At 47.2% G+C, this 18,383-nt stretch overlaps 1 protein-coding gene across 1 annotated transcript in view; it reads left to right on the top strand.

The window, feature by feature from the left end:
• The window catches only part of LOC134949137 (sodium- and chloride-dependent neutral and basic amino acid transporter B(0+)-like), a 102,936-nt gene that overhangs the window by 23,758 nt on the left and 60,795 nt on the right, over window positions 1–18,383 (top strand). Inside the window, exons 6-7 of the mRNA XM_063937545.1 lie at window positions 2,013–2,145; window positions 16,065–16,205. Of these exons, the coding sequence (XP_063793615.1) occupies window positions 2,013–2,145; window positions 16,065–16,205 (274 nt within the window). The remainder of the gene's footprint in view (window positions 1–2,012; window positions 2,146–16,064; window positions 16,206–18,383) is intronic.

The following is an 18,383-nucleotide window of genomic DNA, read 5'->3' as shown; positions in this document are numbered from 1 at the left end:
CAGCTCAATCTGACTATGGTGGTCATTCCGAGTAGTTCGCTCGTTGCCGTTTTTCCCAACGGAGCGATTATGTGGAAAATGAGCATGGTACGCAGCGCGCATGCGTTCACTAATTTAACACAAAACTTTGGAGATTTGCTCGAGCAACGTTTTTTCATCGCTCGAGTGATCGTAGTATGATTGACAGGAAGTGGGTGTTTCTGGGCGGAAACAGGACATTTTCAGGGAGTGTGCTAAAAAACGCAGGCGTTCCAGGTAAAAACGCAGGAGTGTCTGGGGAAACGGGGGAGTGGCTGGCCGAACGCAGGGCGTGTTTGTGACATTAAACCAGGAACTAAACGGACTGAGCTGATCGCAATCTAGGAGTAGGTCTGGAGCTACTCAGAAACTGCAAGCAATTATTTATTAGCAATTCTGCTAATCTTTTGTTCGCAATTCTACTAAGCTAAGATACACTCCCAGAGGGCGGCGGCCTAGCGTGTGCAATGCTGCTAAAAGTAGCTAGCGAGCGAAAAACTCGGAATGACCCCCTATATCGTCAGATGCTGCATGTTCGGGCCGGCCACTGCATATGTCACTGTGCGATATCGCATAGTGTGTATGCACTATGGGGGTCATTCTGACCCGATCGCACGCTGCAGTTTATTGCAGCAGTGCGATCGAGTCAGAACTGTACATGCGCCGGCGCATTCCAGAAGGCCGAAGGTTGCCGGGCCACTACGATTGCCTCTGACTAATTGGCAGAGGCGGTCGCTGGGTGGGGGCGGAACGGTGGCGTTTGGCCGGAGTTTCGTGGGCGCGGTCCGGCCAACGCAGGCGGGGTCGGACCGAATGGGGGGTTGCTGCAGCGGCTGCATGACGTCACATGCAGCCGCTGCGGGCAGGGGAGCGATGAGTAGCTCCCGGCCAGCACACTAAAGCTGCTCTGGTTGGGAGCTACTCTTGAAGTGCAAAGGCATCGTCGCTGTGCGATGCCTTTGCACTTCTGTGGGGGGGCCGGCACTGACATGCAGGGCGGGATAGCCCTGTGCTGGGCGTCCCCCTGCATGTCAGTGTGAATGATCGTAGCTGTGCTAACTTTAGCACAGCTACGATCATCTCGGAATGACCCCCTATGTTGGCTGCATGGCCCGGGAGGGGAAAAACTATGCAACATCGCTCATAGAGCGTATCACATAGTATGTACCCACCGTAACATTTGTGGACTACATGCAAAAGCAGCCAGTATTTACCCTGTACAAAAAAAATGTAAATGTATTTACCCCGCTTTGCAGGGTAACATGGTTTGTTCCAGACACAGAATTACTTGCTTTTTTTTTTTTTGCTTTACTTACAGACATGAACCAGGACCACAATGCAGTAAGTGCATTATCATGTATTTAGTTTCAAATGCCTGAGCCAGCATTCCATTTCTTCTGTTTCCACATGCTGTAATCTAAAAAGATGGGGCATGGCAAAAGTACAGAAGTATATTGTAAGTGTTGAGGGCATTAACTGAGGTACAATAATGCTATCTTAACTGGTATTGAGCTATCTGAGATCAAATATACTAACTTTCTGTCTGCCTCAAGCGAGACGGGGCAGTTAGGTCAGAATAGCAGGGAGCCTGACCTCATTATCGGTGTTTGGGGAGTGAACTTGCTCATCATTCCCCCCCACCCCCCCAATCCTCAGAAAAAGTATAAATATAAGATGTGTGGCAATAGATAGATGGTACGAGACAACCTAACAACAAATGTGGGTTACACTGTTATTATAAGTTCTTGTCTTGCCAACAGAGGGGAGTGAACATGAATTGGTGGGAAGTGACAGTATTTTGGCCAGTGTTCTCTAATTACATAATATCTAGGCACATTCTTGGTCTATCACTGCATTTAATATCAGCACAAAGGATTCATTATGCATAGTGTTTAAGTGTTCAAAGTGTCCTTTGTCTTTGGGGATAGGGAAATACAGTGAGAGTTTGGTGTTTCCCAGATATCATAGTAATCTAAATGTTTTCATACTTTCAGAAAAGTGGCTCTGAGGCAATCAAGTGGCCTTAATGAGACGGGTCAGGTGGTCTGGTACCTCGCCCTCTGCCTACTGCTGGCATGGATTATAACTGTAGTTTCATTATTTAAAGGAATAAAATCCTCCGGAAAGGTAAAATTAATTTTCCTGAGCTGTACAATAAAGCTAATATGTGGCTATATGTAATTGCTATTTCTATTTGATTCTCTACCTTTATTTGTCATTTAAACAGCATGAATTTAATTATCATAACATTTCTAAAAATTCTACTTATTTACTGAGCAAATTTATGCAAAAATGTCCTGGTGCAATAAACCCCCTCCCTCTAGTACAGGCCTGGCCAACCTGTGGCTCTCCAGCTGTTGTAAAACTACAAGTCCCAGCAAGCTCTGGCACAGTTTTGCTGTAAGGGAATGCTAAAACTGTGGCAAAGCGTGCTGGGATGTGTTGTTCCACAACAGCTGGAGAGCCACACGTTGGCCAGGCCTGCTCTAGTAGTATCATGCAGATCATATGCTCAAGTACAAAATGATGGTTAGATACTGATTGGTTGCTATCAGGGCTGTATTGGGATGGAAAACCAGCCCGGGAAATTTATGAAGCAGCCCTAATGATGGGGTTGCGGTCTGATGAGGGGGTGGGGTCTATTTAGGGGGCTGGATTCATCCTCATAGGGCCTGATTGTATGCAAATGCAGCCTTCCTTGCGCCTTTTTCTGCAGTTGTGACTCTGAGACCAGGGGCGGATTGGGAACTAAAAGTGGCCCTGTAAAATTTTGCAGAAGTGGCCCGACATGGGCAGCACAAGAGGTATAACATACTGTGTAGTAATGGCAGCATCACTGGGTGGCAGAGTTGCTGTACTGCAGTGCAGAGATGGAATAACAGAATGAATGGGGACAATGCAGTGTACTCAGTGTAGTGGGCTGCCTTTCATGTGGGGGGTGGGGCCACATGACAACAACACACAAAACAGGCCCCACAGATACATTGGCCTACCAGGAATCTTCCTGGTGAGCCCTATGGCCAATCGACCCCTGGTTGCTATGAGCAACTTCTACACTTCTCTACTTCTCCATTCATTAGCGCATTAGATAACATCATTGTAGGAGATCACCAGCGATGTGCTGTCAGGGTAGGCAGGGGAGGTAGAGTCTCACCTATTATACTACAGTATACTCCAGAGTTTTGACTATAAAAATTATTAGACTAATACAAAAAATATATATTTATAAAATTTGTTTATAGTGAAAATTGTGTGTGTGAGTGTTTGAGAGAGAGTGTGTGTGTGTGTGTGTGTGTGTGTGTGTGTGTGTGTGTGTGTGTGTGTGTGTGTGTGTGTGTGTGTCATCACCGCACCTCGCTGGATGTCACTTTAAAACTCCAGGGTACGAGTCTTCAGATTTAAAAGTGGAGTGGGTTACTATGCATACTTCATGTTGCTATTCCTCCATGGACGCTTCATTCCCTGCAGCCAGATGGCCACCAAGGCAACTACTGAGCATGTGCGGAGCCATCTTGGGACTGTGTTAGAGTGCCTCAGCGGATAACAGTAGTCTTCCACTTAGTTTCAGTGAGACCTGCGATTATCTGCAATATAACTGTTGTTCCAGCATCCTGCACTGCAATCTGGTACCCACATACAGTTTACTCACCGACTGGTGAGCTGTATGACAGCCCACTCCTCTCATACCGGTGTGTACGAGGGGTTTGCAATAAGTTTCCAGATGTGTGCAGTGCATAGGTAGAGTAGACACACTCTGACTGCATTATTGTGAACTGTAATCTCTGAATAAAGTTTTGCACAGAACAGTATATAAGCAGCACTGAACACTGAAGAAGTCAGCATGTACACTTCCTTCACAAACTCGTTACGGAGCTCAGCAGAGGCCACTGGAGATCAATAATCTTCTACGGCTACAAGACTGGTCTGCAACAGGAGGACAGTTTTGACTGACAGTGAGCTGCTTTTGGGGAGAAAGCACTGTCCAGGACCACTGTGTTTGAGTGAATAATTTTGGCGTGAGAGACGGTCTCTTGAAGATGAGGAGTTCTGGGGGCGACCTATGTCCACCATAATCGAGGACAACGTTGCTGCCGTGAGGGACATAATTGAGGTGGACACCTGGGTGATAATGGCCCAGTTATAGAAGGAGATAGGCATCTCATCGGGATCCATCTGCTAGATATTCCACAAAAAACTTGGTCTGAGCAAGGTTTCTGCACACTGGGTGCCCGGTCAGCTGACTCGAGAGCAGAAGGAGGCTCGGGTGACTTGGTGCCGCATTATGCTGGCCAGGTTTGATGGCGGTCGCTCAAACTCTGTCAGGGAGAACATCAGTGGCGATGAAGCCTGGATCTAGAGTGTTGACCCTGTGACCAAACAACAGTCAGCTCAGTGGACCCCAGTTGGAGGTGTGCCGCCATAAAAGTTCTGACGTGAGCACAGCATGGCCAACCAGATCGTGGCTGTTTTTGTGGCCAAGACTGGTTATGTAGCTAATGTACCATTTGTGCAACAGCACACCATCACTGAAGACTGGTACATCAACCAATTCCTGCCACAAGTGCCACATTTCCAGGCACTGTCCAAGAACTTGTGCTCGTGGTGCTCTTCTCCACCACAACAACGCACCTGCCCACAAATCAAGGAAAGTGGTGGATATTCTGGCACATGAATGCATACAGGAGCTTAGTACTCCATTGTATAGTCCAGACCTGGACCCCTGCGACTTCTTCGTGTTCCACAAATCAAGCTCAAGATGCGTGGGATTCATTTTGAGTCACCAGAAGCTGCAGTGGAGACCTTCATCCAGCATATAGAAGACATACCTGCTTTGAACTGGTACAGCTGCTTCATCAAGTGGTTTGAGCGCATACAACTTTGCATAGACTCTTCTAGCGAATACTTTGAAAACATGTGATCTTCAATTTGTTTGTAAATACAGTATAATACTTTATGTGCATACAGAAACTTATTGCACATCCCTTGTATATCAGTATGTACAGCTGTACCTCCTTTATCTTCAAACCAGTCCATTGGTTAAGTAACTGGGCTGTTCGTACAGATCTGTCCCTATACATCCTTGATGGGTTCTGCAACTGCAGCACCACTAATGGTGTCATGCACGCATGCCAGCGTAACACAATTAGATGCATCTGCTGGCGGCTCTGTTGACTATAATGGATAGGAAAAGCGTGCGCATGCATGTGACCTGCTATACTGCAATTCACTTGCTGCGTTGCACACACAACACAGCAACAATATAACAGGACACATCTGTAGTTGTAAGTAGAGATGTGAACGGGAAATTTGTCGGGTTTTGTGTTTTGGTTTTGGATTCGGTTCCGCGGCCGTGTTTTGGATTCGGACGCGTTTTGGCAAATCTTCCCTGAAAATTGTTTGTCGGATTCGGGTGTTTTTAAAAAAAAAAACCTCAAAAACAGCTTAAATCATAGAATTTGGGGTTCATTTTTTAGCAATAACCATAATTTCCACTCATTTCCAGTCTATTCTGAACACCTCACAATATTATTTTTAGTCCTAAAATTTGCACCGAGGTCGCTGGATGACTAAGCTAAGCGACCCAAGTGGGCAGCACAAACACCTGGCCCATCTAGGAGTGGCACTGCAGTGTCAGACAGGATGGCACTTAAAAAAAATAGCCCCAAACATCACATGATGCAGAGATAAATAAAAAAAAAAGAGGTGCAAGATGGAATTGTCCTTGGGCCCTCCCACCCACCCTTATGTTGTATAAACAGGACATGCACACTTTAACAAACCCATCATTTCAGCCACAGGGTCTGCCACATGACTGTGGCTGAAATGACTGGTTGGTTTGGGCCCCCACCAAAAAAGAAGCAATCAGTCTCTCCTTGCACAAACTGGCTCTACAGAGGCAAGATGTCCACCTCCTCCTCATCGTCTGATTCATCACCCCTTTCACTGTGCACATCCTCCTCCTCACAGAGTATTAATTCGTCCCCACTGGAATCCACCATCTCAGGTACCTGTGTACTTTCTGGAGGCAATTGCTGGTGAATGTCTCCACGGAGGAATTGATTATAATTCATTTTGATGAACATCATCTTCTCCACATTTTCTGGAAGTAACCTCGTACGCCGATTGCTGACAAGGTGAGCGGCTGCATTAAACACTATTTCGGAGTACACACTGGAGGGGGGGCAACTTAGGTAAAATAAAGCCAGTTTGTGCAAGGGCCTCCAAATTGCCTCCTTTTCCTGCCAGTATACGTACGGACTGTCTGACGTGCCTACTTAGAAACATAGAAACATAGAATTTGAAGGCAGATAAGAACCACTTGGCCCATCTAGTCTGTCCCTTTTTTTTATCCTTTAGGTAATCTCAACCCTTTTTGAACCTTAATTCTTTGTAAGGATATTCATATGCCTATCCCAAGCATGTTTAAATTGCTCTACAGTCTTAGCCTCTACCACCTCTGATGGGAGACTATTCCACTTATCCACTACCCTTTCTGTGAAGTAATTTTTCCTTAAATTTCCCCTGAACCTCCCCCCCTCCAGTATCAGTGTATGTCCTCGAGTTCTAATACTTCTCTTCCTTTGAAGAATGTTTCCCTCCTGAACTTTGTTAAGACCCTTGATATATTTGAAAGTTTCTATCATGTCTCCCCTTTCCCTTCTCTCCTCCAAACTATACATGTTAAGATCTTTTAGCCTTTCCGGGTATGTTTTGTGATGTAGGCCATGCACCATTTTAGTTGCCCTTCTTTGTACACTCTCTAATATATTTATATCCTTCTGGAGATATGGTCTCCAGAACTGGACACAGTATTCCAGATGGGGCCGCACCAATGACCTATACAGTGGCATTATCACTTCTTTTTTCCTGCTACTGATTCCTCTCCCTATGCAACCAAGCATCTGACTTGCCTTTCTCATTGCTTTGTTGCATTGCTTTCCTACCTTCAAGTCACTTGAAATAGTGACTCCTAAATCCCTTTCCTCCTCAGTAGTTTCCATTATAGTACCCTTGATACTATATTTAGCCTTTGGGTTTTTGAGACCCAAGTGCATGATTTTGCATTTTTTAGCATTAAACTGTAGTTGCCACGTTATTGACCATTTCTCAAGCCTAGCTAGGTCATCAATCATTTGTTTTACCCCTCCCGGTGTGTCTACCCTGTTGCATATCTTTGTATCATCTGCAAAAAGGCATACCTTCCCTTCAATACCATCTGCAATGTCACCAACAAAGATATTAAAGAGAACTGGACCAAGTACAGATCCCTGGGGTACTCCACTGGTAACATTTCCCGCCATAGATTGTACTCCATTAACTACAACTGTCTGTTTCCTATCCTGCAACCAGGTTCTTATCCATTTAACTGTTTTATAATCCACCCCCACGCTTTCAAGTTTATTTAGCAGTCTGCGATGTGGGACAGTGTCAAATGCCTTACTAAAGTCTAGATATGCTACATCTACAGCTCCCCCTTGATCTATTATTTTCGTCACAGAGTCAAAAAAGTCAATAAGATTTGTTTGGCATGATCTACCACCAGTAAATCCATGCTGTTTTGGATCCTGTAAGTGGTTTGATTTAAGATATTCCACAACTCTTTCTTTTAATAGTTTTTCCATTACTTTCCCCACTACTGATGTAAGGCTTACTGGTCTGTAGTTACTTGCTTCTTCCTTGCTACCACTTTTGTGCAGTGGAACTACATTTGCTCTTTTCCAGTCCTCTGGAATGGCACCTGTATTTAGTGACTGGTTAAATAATTCTGTTAACGGTGTAACCAGCACATCTTTTAGCTCTTTGAGTATCCTTGGGTGTATCCCATCTGGTCCCATTGATTTATCCACTTTTAGTTGTGAAAGTTCTGTTAGGACCTTCTCCTCTGTAAATGTACTTTCATCTACCTTATTTTTATGAATATCCTTGCAACTTAACTGTGGCCCCATCCCTTCTTCTGTAGTAAATACTGAGCAAAAATAATTATTTAGGTGATCTGCTATTGCCTTGTCTCCCTCCACCAAATTCTCACTCTCTGTCTTAAGTCTTATTATTCCTCCGTTTGATTTTCTCCTTTCACTTATATACTTAAAAAAAGTTTTGCCCCCTTTATCTACTGACTGGGCCATTTTTTCCTCAGCTTCTGCCTTTGCACGTCTGATCACTTTCTTAGCATACTTGGATGCTGTCACTCATATAATCCTCCACCATTCTTTCAATGGTGACAGAATCATATGCAGTGACAGTAGACGACATGTCAGTAATCGTTGGCAGGTCCTTCAGTCCAGACCAGATGTCAGTTTTCGCTCCTGACTGCCCTGCATCACCGCCAGTGGGTGGTTTTGGAAATCTTTTCCTGGCAGCTCCAGTGGCGGTAAAAAATGAAGAAGGAGCTGTTGGCGGGTCACGTTCCGCTTGACTTGACAAGTGCCTCACCAGCAGGTCTTTGAACATCTGCAGACTTGTGTCTGCCGGAAAGAGAGATACAACGTAGGCTTTAAACCTAGGATCGAGCACGGTGGCCAAAATGTAGTGCTCTGATTTCAACAGATTGACCACCCTTGAATCCTGGTTAAGCGAATTAAGGGCTCCATCCACAAGTCCCACATGCCTAACGGAATCGCTCCATTTTAGCTCCTCCTTCAATCTCTCCAGCTGCTTCTGCAAAAGCCTGATGAGGGGAATGACCTGACTCAGGCTGGCAGTGTCTGAACTGACTTCACGTGTGGCAAGTTCAAAGGGTTGCAGAACCTTGCACAACGTTGAAATCATTCTCCACTGAGCTTGAGTCAGGTGCATTCCCCCTCCTTTGCCTATATCGTAGGCAGATGTATAGGCTTGAATGGCCTTTTGCTGCTCCTCCATCCTCTGAAGCATATAGAGGGTTGAATTCCACCTCGTTACCACCTCTTGCTTCAGATGATGGCAGGGCAGGTTCAGGACTGTTTGCTGGTGCTCCAGTCTTCGGCACGCGGTGGCTGAATGCCGAAAGTGGCCCACAATTCTTCGGGCCACCGACAGCATCTCTTGCACGCCCCTGTCGTTTTTTAAATAATTCTGCACCACCAAATTCAATGTATGTGCAAAACATGGGACGTGCTGGAATTTGCCCACATGTAATGCACGCACAATATTGGTGGCATTGTCCGATGTCAAAAATCCCCAGGAGAGTCCAATTGGGGTAAGCCATTCTGCGATGATGTTCCTCAGTTTCCGTAAGAGGTTGTCAGCTGTGTGCCTCTTTAGGAAAGTGGTGATACAAAGCGTAGCCTGCCTAGGAACGAGTTGGCATTTGCGAGATGCTGCTACTGGTGCCGCCGCTGCTGTTTTTGCTGCGGGAGGCAATACATCTACCCAGTGGGCTGTCACAGTCATATAGTTCTGAGTCTGCCCTGCTCCACTTGTCCACATGTCCGTGGTTAAGTGGACATTGGGTACAACTGCATTTTTTAGGACACTGGTGACTCTTTTTCTGACGTCTGTGTGCATTCTCGGTATCGCCTGCCTAGAGAAATGGAACCTAGATGATATTTGGTACCGGGGACACAGTACCTCAAGAAATTCTCTAATTCCCTGTGAATTAACGGTGGATACCGGACACACGTTTAACACCAACACAGCTGCCAAGACGTGAGTTATCCGCTTTGCAGCAGGATGACTGCTGTGATATTTCATCTTCCTCGCAAAGGACTATTGGACAGTCAATAGCTTACTGGAAGTAGTACAAGTGGTCTTCCGACTTCCCCTCTGGGATGATGATCGACTCCCAGCAGCAACAACAGCAGCGCCAGCAGCAGTAGGCGTTACACTCAAGGATGCATCGCAGGAATCCCAGTTAGGAGAGGACTCGTCAGACTTGCCAGTGACATGGCCTGCAGGACTATTGGCGTTCCTGTCTAAGGAGGAAATTGACACTGAGGGAGTTGGTGGTGTTGTTTGCAGGAGCTTGGGTACAAGAGGAAGGGGTTTAGTGGTCAGTGGACTGCTTCCGCTGTCCTCCAAAGTTTTTGAACTTGTCAATGACTTCTAATGAATGCGCTCCAGGTGACGTATAAGGGAGGATGTTCCTAGGTGGTTAACGTCCTTACCCCTACTTATTACAGCTTGACAAAGGCAACACATGGCTTGACACCTGTTGTCTGCATTTCTGTTAAAATAGTTCCACACCGAAGAGGTGATTTTTTTTTTGTAATTTGACCAGGCATGTCAATGGCCATATTCATCCCACGGACAACAGGTGTCTCCCCGGGTGCCTGACTTAAACCAATCCCCTCACCATCAGAATCCTCCTTGTCAATTTCCTCCTCAGCGCCAGCAACACCCATATCCTCATCCTGGTGTACTTCAACAGTGACATCTTCAATTTGACTTTCAGGAACTGGACTGTGGGTGCTCCTTCCAGCACTTGCAGGGGGCGTGCAAATGGTGGAAGGCGCCACCTCTTCCCGTCCAGTGTTGGGAAGGTCAGGCATCGCAACCGACACAACTGGACTCTCCTTGGTTATTTGTGATTTAGAAGAACGCACAGTTCTTTGCTGTACTTTTGCCAGCTTAAGTCTTTTCATTTTTCTAGCGAGAGGATGAGTGCTTCCATCCTCATGTGAAGCTGAACCACTAGCCATGAACATAAGCCAGGGCCTCAGCCGTTCCTTGCCACTCTGTGTCGTAAATGGCATATTGGCAAGTTTACGCTTCTCCTCAGATGCTTTTAATTTATATTTTGGGTCATTTTACTGAACTTTTGTTTTTTGGATTTTACATGCTCTCCACTATGACATTGGGCATCGGCCTTGGCAGACGACATTGATGGCATTTCATCGTCTCGGCCATGACTAGTGGCAGCAGCTTCAGCACGAGGTGGAAGTGGATCTTGATCTTTCCCTATTGTACCCTCCACATTTTTGTTCTCCATTTTTTAATGTGTGGAATTATATGCCAGTAATATATCAATAGCAATGGCCTACTCTACTGTACTATATATGTATACTGTTGGTCACCAAAATGCTGCACTGTAATACTATATAGACTGCTCACAAAAATGCAGCACAGATATGGAATGGATACTTGCAGTGACACAGAGCTGCAAGATACAGCAATGGCCTACTGTACAACTATATGCTGTTGGTCACCAAAATGCTGCACTGTAATACTATATATACTGCTCACAAAAATGCAGCACAGATATGGAATGGATACTTGCAGTGACACAGAGCTGCAAGATACAGCAATAGCCTACTGTACAACTATATACTGTTGGTCACCAAAATGCTGCACTGTAATACTATATATACTGCTCACAAAAATGCAGCACAGATATGGAATGGATACTTGCAGTGACACAGAGCTGCAAGATACAGCAATGGCCTACTGTACAACTATATACTGTTGGTCACCAAAATGCTGCACTGTAATACTATATAGACTGCTCACAAAAATGCAGCACAGATATGGAATGGATACTTGCAGTGATACAGAGCTGCAAGATACAGCAATGCCCTACTGTAGAACTATATACTGCTGGTCACCAAAATGCTGCACTGTAATACTATATATACTGCTCACAAAAATGCAGCACAGATATGGAATGGATACTTGCAGGGACACAGAGCTGCAAGATACAGCAATGGCCTACTGTAGAACTATATACTGTTGGTCACCAAAATGCTGCACTGTAATACTATATATACTGCTCACAAAAATGCAGCACAGATATGGAATGGATACTTGCAGTGACACAGAGCTGCAAGATACAGCAATGGCCTACTGTACTGTACTACTATTATACTGATGGTCCCCAGTCCCCACAATAAAGCACACTGAGCACAGATATTTGCAGCACACTGAGCACAGATATGGAGCGTTTTCAGGCAGAGAACGTAGATATTTTCAGTACACTGAGCACAGATATTTGCAGCACACTGAGCACAGATATGGAGCGTTTTCAGGCAAAGAACGTAGATATTTTCAGTACACTGAGCACAGATATTTGCAGCACACTGAGCACAGATATGGAGCGTTTTCAGGCAGAGAACGTAGATATTTTCAGCACACTGAGCACAGGTATTTGCAGCACACTGAGCACAGATATTTGCAGCACACTGAGGACAGATTACGGAGCTTTTCAGGGAGAGAACGCAGCCATGTCCTCTCCGTTCAATGTCCAATGCAGGAGTGAAAATGGCGGCGACGCGCGGCTCTTTATATAGAATACGAATCTCGCGAGAATCCGACAGCGGGATGATGACGTTCGTGAGCGTTCGGGTTAACCGAGCAAGGCGGGAACATCCGAGGCTGCCTCGGACCCGTGTAAAATAGGTGAAGTTTGGGGTGTTCGGATCTCAGAGAACCGAACCCGCTCATCTCTAGTTGTAAGGCAGAGGCGTAACTAGGGTTTTCGGAGCCCAGGGCAAGATGAAGAGTGGTGCCCCCCCCCCCCCGCCCAGGAAAAAAACAAAACAAAAGGAGTATGTGCGCGCGTGCAATGTAAAACTGGGCGTGGCCACACTCCAGAAGGGGTGTGGCCACTGAAAATGCCCTACAGTGCCAGTTACATGCCCCACAGTGCCAGTTACGTTGCCCCACAGTGCCAGTTACAATGCCCCACAGTGCCAGATACATGCCCCACAGTGCCAGTTGCAATGCCCCACAGTGCCAGATACATGCCCCACAGTGCCAGTTACATTGCCCCACAGTGCAAGATACATGCTCCACAGTGCTAGATACATGCCCCACAGTGCCAGTTACAATGCCACACAGTGCCAGATACATGCCCCACAGTGCCAATTACAGTGCCCCACAGTGCCAGTTACAGTGCCCCACAGTGCCAGATACATGCCCCAGAGTGCCAGTTGCAATGCACCACTGTGCCAGTTGAAATGCCCCATAGTGCCAGATACATGCCCCACAGTGCCAATTACATTGCCCCACAGTGCCAGATACATTGCCCCACAGTGCCAGATACAATGCCCCACAGTGCAAGATACATGCTCCACAGTGCTAAATACATGCCCCACAGTGCCAGTTACAATGCCCCACAGTGCCAGATACATGCCCCACAGTGCCAATTACATTGCCCCACAGTGCCAGTTACAGTGCCCCACAGTGCCAGATACATGCCCCAGAGTGCCAGTTGCAATGCCCCACAGTGCCAGTTGAAATGCCCCACAGTGCCAGATACATGCCCCACAGTGCCAATTACATTGCCCCACAGTGCCAGATACATTGCCCCACAGTGCCAGATACAATGCCCCACAGTGCCGGATACAATGCCCCACAGTGCCAGATACATTGCCACACAGTGCCAGATACAATGCCCCACAGTGCCAGATACATTGCCCCACAGTGCCAGATACATTGCCCCACAGTGCCAGTGTTTTTTTAAGTTTACCTGCAGCGTTGAGGAGAAAGAGAGGGGACAGGCAGCAGTGTACACTGCTAGAGTCCGCCCCCACTCTCTGAAAGCACTCGCGGCTCCCCACATGTGCTTCATGTGGTGACCTTTCTTCCCTTCGTATGTGCGCCGCGGTCGCGCACCTGCGGTCGCGCACCTGCGGTCGTGCACGCGCAATGTATATTTTGCGGAGGGGAGGGGGGGAGGCTCCTGGCTGCCGCTGCCTGTACTGTGTGACAGGCACAGCAGCCGGGGAGACAGGGAGAGAGCCGCGGGTAGCGCCGGCGGAATCCCTGTCACATGGGGCGAGCGGGCCGTGCAGGTGCCGGTGGCGCCCCCTCTGGTGGGTCTGCCACGGCGCCCAGGGCACGTGCCCTGCTCGCCCTGTGCTAGATACGCCTCTGTTGTAAGGTATCTGCTGGTATGTACAGAAAGTCTCCTACATCCTCTAGCCTGTACACAAATGTTTCCAACATTCAGCACCACAGATTTGCAGATGTCACTAATAGAAACACTTTTCTCCTGTACAAGGATGAGGAGTATTTACAGAAATACAAAGCAATCAGGAGTCCTGTAACTAAACCAAGATTACATACCAGCAGGGCCGGTTGTAGACCTTGTGGCATACATTATTTGCCTACTTTGCTGCCCCCTCCTCTGGGAGGAGGCAGCGTTGTAGGCGCATGGGGGCGTGGCTGGTGGCATGATGGGCTGTCCAGGGGTGTGGTCAGTCAATGTGGGCTGTCCGGGGGCATGATTGCTGGAAATTGGGCAGTCCGGGGGCTTGGTATCACGATCGCATTATCGTGGCTCCGCCCCCCACCATACAGTGCTGAGAAAATAGGCGCTGTATAGTGGGGAGCAGAGCTATGATGGCGCGATTCAACCCGAATTGCGGCATCAGATCTCCTCGGACCGCCCACCTGTTCCTGCTGTGGGCGGCTGAGGCGGGGTGCATAGGGCCTGGCAGGGAAAACAGGAGGCTTGCCCACATTTTCAATGTGCCGGGAGGGTGGCCCGATTTTCGGGTGCCTCCCAGCCATTCCGGGAGGGTAGGCAAGTATGCCGTGTGGCGCCCAGTGCGAAAGTTTCCTTTGGCCCATAAAAAATAGGGGTGTGGCTTCATTGGGAAGGGACATGGCCCTTGTAGTTGTGCCCCCAGTAGATGTGCGCCCAGTAGTTGTGCCCCCTGTATTTATGCCTCCTGTAGTTATGCCTCCTGTAGAAGTGCCCCCTGTAGATGTGCCCCCAGTAGTTGTGCCCCCTGTAGATTTGCCCCCAGTAGATGTGCCCCAGTAGTTGTGACCCCTGTAGTTGTGCCCCCTGTAGCTTTGACCCCAGTAGGTGTGCCGCCAGTAGAGATGCCCCTGTAGTTACAGTATGCCCCCTAGTAGTCCCGCTTACAAACACACACACACACAAAAATACTCACCAGCCCCGCTCCTGCTTCCCGTCCGCTGCTGCTGCTCCGTCTCTGGCCACCCGCTCCTCTCATGACGTCTCTCCCATAGCTCCGCACAGACACTAGAAGTCAATTAAGACCTCTAGAGTCTGACAAGGGCTCCGGCTGCAGTGGGCGCCCACACAGCCCACGGCGCTTGCTGCAGCCGGAGTGTGGGATGCGGGGTCTGTGTGGGTGCCTGCAGGATGACTGCGGCCGCACCCAAGGGCTGCAGCACCCAGGGCGCCCGCCCTGCTTGCCCGTGCCTAGATCCACTCCTGTATACCGGCCAACATTACGGATAGCAAAGTTAGGACAACATAAGCCCCTCGCCCAATCCACTTAAGTTCTACCTAGATCTATACAAACTTGACCCATCACAAAACTGCAAAGTAGAACATAAGGTTATTCCATATTTACATTGGGTACAACAGTACATAATATTTAACAACAATGTAAGAACTGTATGTAAAAGATGTTTTGCTGCAAGCTTAAAAAAGTATTAGTAAAAGCCGGAGAGATATTGGCCGTGATGTAATAAAGTCCGAGTTCAGCGGCCATGCAGGATGCCAGCCAAACTCTGACATTTTTTTAAAGGGGCAATCATGTACAAGACTAAATCATGCCTTGTACATGACTGCCCCTTTAAAGAAACGTTCGAGTTCTGCCGGCATCCCGCACAGCCGCCGAACTCGGACTTCATTACATCCTGGCCATTAAAGCAGATGTTTGGTTACAAAGCACTGGACTGTGGGCACGTGAATGGAATGAAAAAAATGATCCCTTGCAATGGTCAAAACATTATTAAGCCTTTGGAACATCAGTCTCACAATTCGGCTCTATAGTAGGACATGTTAAAAGGGAATACATACTATTTACCGGTGGGCGGGACGCTGGCTGTCAAGATCCTGACAGCAGCATCCCGCCCGCCAGAATGCCAGCAGTGGGGTGAGCGCTAAGAGTCCCTTTGGACACCCTCGAGTGGGAATAGCCCTGTGCGCCGGCATTGTCGGCTGTCGGGATTCCACCGTCGGTATGTTGACCGCTGGGATTACGACAGCTGGCAAATTGATTGCATCTCGTTAAAAGTTTGTTCTAGCCTATCCGCTTATAACTGCATATTACACAAATGTTTTTTTATTCCTGTAGCTTTCCAAATTGTTTTGTCTGTTTAATCACAGAGTATTAGTAACTATTGTGTCTCTGTTCCATAAATAGGTGGTGTACTTCACAGCCTTGTTCCCGTATGTTGTCCTATTTATCCTCCTTGTCAGAGGAGCTACCTTGGAAGGAGCAAGAGATGGCATTGAATACTATATTGGTCAGCAGTCTGACATTTCGAAGCTCAGTGATGGGGAAGTAAGTATCTGGATGTTTTTTGCATTTGTATTTGCTTTTTTTTAACAGAAATATAATGAGAGCATTTATATTGTCACAGTAAGATTCTAGTAACCAAAGTTGCTCAATTTCAGTTTAATCATCACGTCTGTTTAAACCATTTAACTGTCTACTTTTGTCCTTCAAAACCGTTCATAACATTGGTGGTAATTCAGAGTTGATTGCAGCAGCAAATTTGTTAGCAGTTGGGCAAAACCATGGTGGTCATTCCGAGTTGATCGCTCGCTAGCAGTTTGTAGCAGCCGTGCAAATGCTAAGCCGCCGCCCTCTGGGAGTATTTTATCTTAGCAGAAGTGCGAACGAAAGGATCGCAGAGCGGCTACAAAAAAAAAATGTGCAGCTTCAGAGTAGCTTCAGACCTACTCCGCACTTGCGATCACTTCAGACTGTCAGTTCCTGTTTTGACATCACGAACACGCCCTGCGTTCGCCCAGCCACGCCTGCATTTTTCCTGGCACGCCTGCGTTTTTTCGAACACTCCCTGAAAACAGTCAGTTGACACCCAGAAACGCCCACTTCATGTCAATCACCCTGCGGCCAGCAGTGCGACAGAAAAGCTTCGCTAGACCTTGTGTGAAATTACATCGGCCGTTGTGAAACTATGTTGCGCATTGCGCCACATACGCATGCGCAGAAGTGCCATTTTTTTGCCTCATCGCTGCACAGCGAACGATTGCAGCTAGCGAACAACTCGGAATGACCACCCATGTGCACTGCAGGGGGGGCAGATATAACATGTGCAGAGAGAGTTAGATTTGGGTGGGGTGTGTTCAAACTGAAATCTAAATTGCAGTGTAAAAATAAAGCATCCAGTATTTACCCTGCACAGAAACAATATAACCCACCCAAATCTAACCCTCTCTGCCAGAGCCGTAACTAGACTTTTTGGTGCCCTGTGTCAGAGAGAGAATTGGTGCCCCTTCCTCCCCTCCAATTTTCCAATAGAGACATAAGGTACATGCCTTGTGGGGAAGGGGCATAACAAGATTGATCCCAGAGAAAGCCCATGCCATATATATATATACACATTCATAAACCACTACAAATCCTCTTTACACCACATTCATGCACTTAACTTGAGAGCTCGTTATTATTTGGTTACACCAATACCCTTTATTAAATAACACATTTCAATATTTCAATATACTGCCATACCCAGGGTTCAAACCTATAACCTGTTGAATTGTAATCACACACCCTACTCAGAAGAAATCTCAAGTTGTGTTCATGAATGTTGTATAGGTATTAGCGGCAGAAGGGGTCAAGGTAGGAGACAGCTGCGGTCAGGATATGCTGGGCTTCAAAAAGGGGGGAAGCTGCAAGTGAAAGTAATTAAAATGGATCACTGACAAGTGCTGCCAACAGCGCCCCCTACCCTGCAGCGCTATGTGCGGTGCCCCTTCCGCACACACCTAGTTACGGCCCTGCTCTCTGCACATGTTATATCTGCCCCCCCTCCCTGCAGTGCACACGGTTCTTGACCATCTGCTAACAAAGTTGTTGCTACAATCAGGTCTGAATTAGGCCCATTGTTTGTTGACATTTTTTTTTAAATTTAATATAGTTAATAATTACATCTCAGGTAGATTTTGACAGTAACATCTATGCACGTGGTATGCCTTTAATGGGAGTGTGTCCTACTTCATGCAGATGGGATGCGTCTTAAATTGCTTTATGCCTCAGTATAAATGATTCCCTAAACAGTCTCTTAAAAATAAGGACATCTATTTACTTTCCAAGTTATATAATTGCTAGTAAGTGCAAATGTTAAAGTAGGCTGTGCTTTGAATCAACTAATGTACTTTTACAACCATGTGTAGTTGTCACAGTAAAAAAAGTGCCTGCATAGATAGCCAATTACTGTAGTCTGAACCAGCGACGGACTGGGGCCTAGTTTCGGCCCTGGCATCTTTGAACTACGGGGGGCGCACGCGCGCATCACAGGGTGGTGCGCCACACAACGTATGGGGGCGTGTCGTGAGTCATGGGGGCTTGGACTCACGGCATGCCCCTGTTACCATGGCAACGGTTGCTGGGGCGCGCCGCAGGTCAGAGGCGTGGACTAGCGGCACGCTCCCATTTCCATGGAGACCAGAGAGCCGGAGACTGCACTGCGCGCGGCCTTCCCGGCTCTCTGAG

The sequence above is a fragment of the Pseudophryne corroboree genome, chromosome 8 (genome assembly GCF_028390025.1).
Source record: "Pseudophryne corroboree isolate aPseCor3 chromosome 8, aPseCor3.hap2, whole genome shotgun sequence".
Taxonomy (NCBI): domain Eukaryota; kingdom Metazoa; phylum Chordata; class Amphibia; order Anura; family Myobatrachidae; genus Pseudophryne; species Pseudophryne corroboree.
The sequence above is the reverse complement of the archived record's forward strand: the minus strand, read 5'-3'. Positions and strand labels throughout refer to the sequence as shown.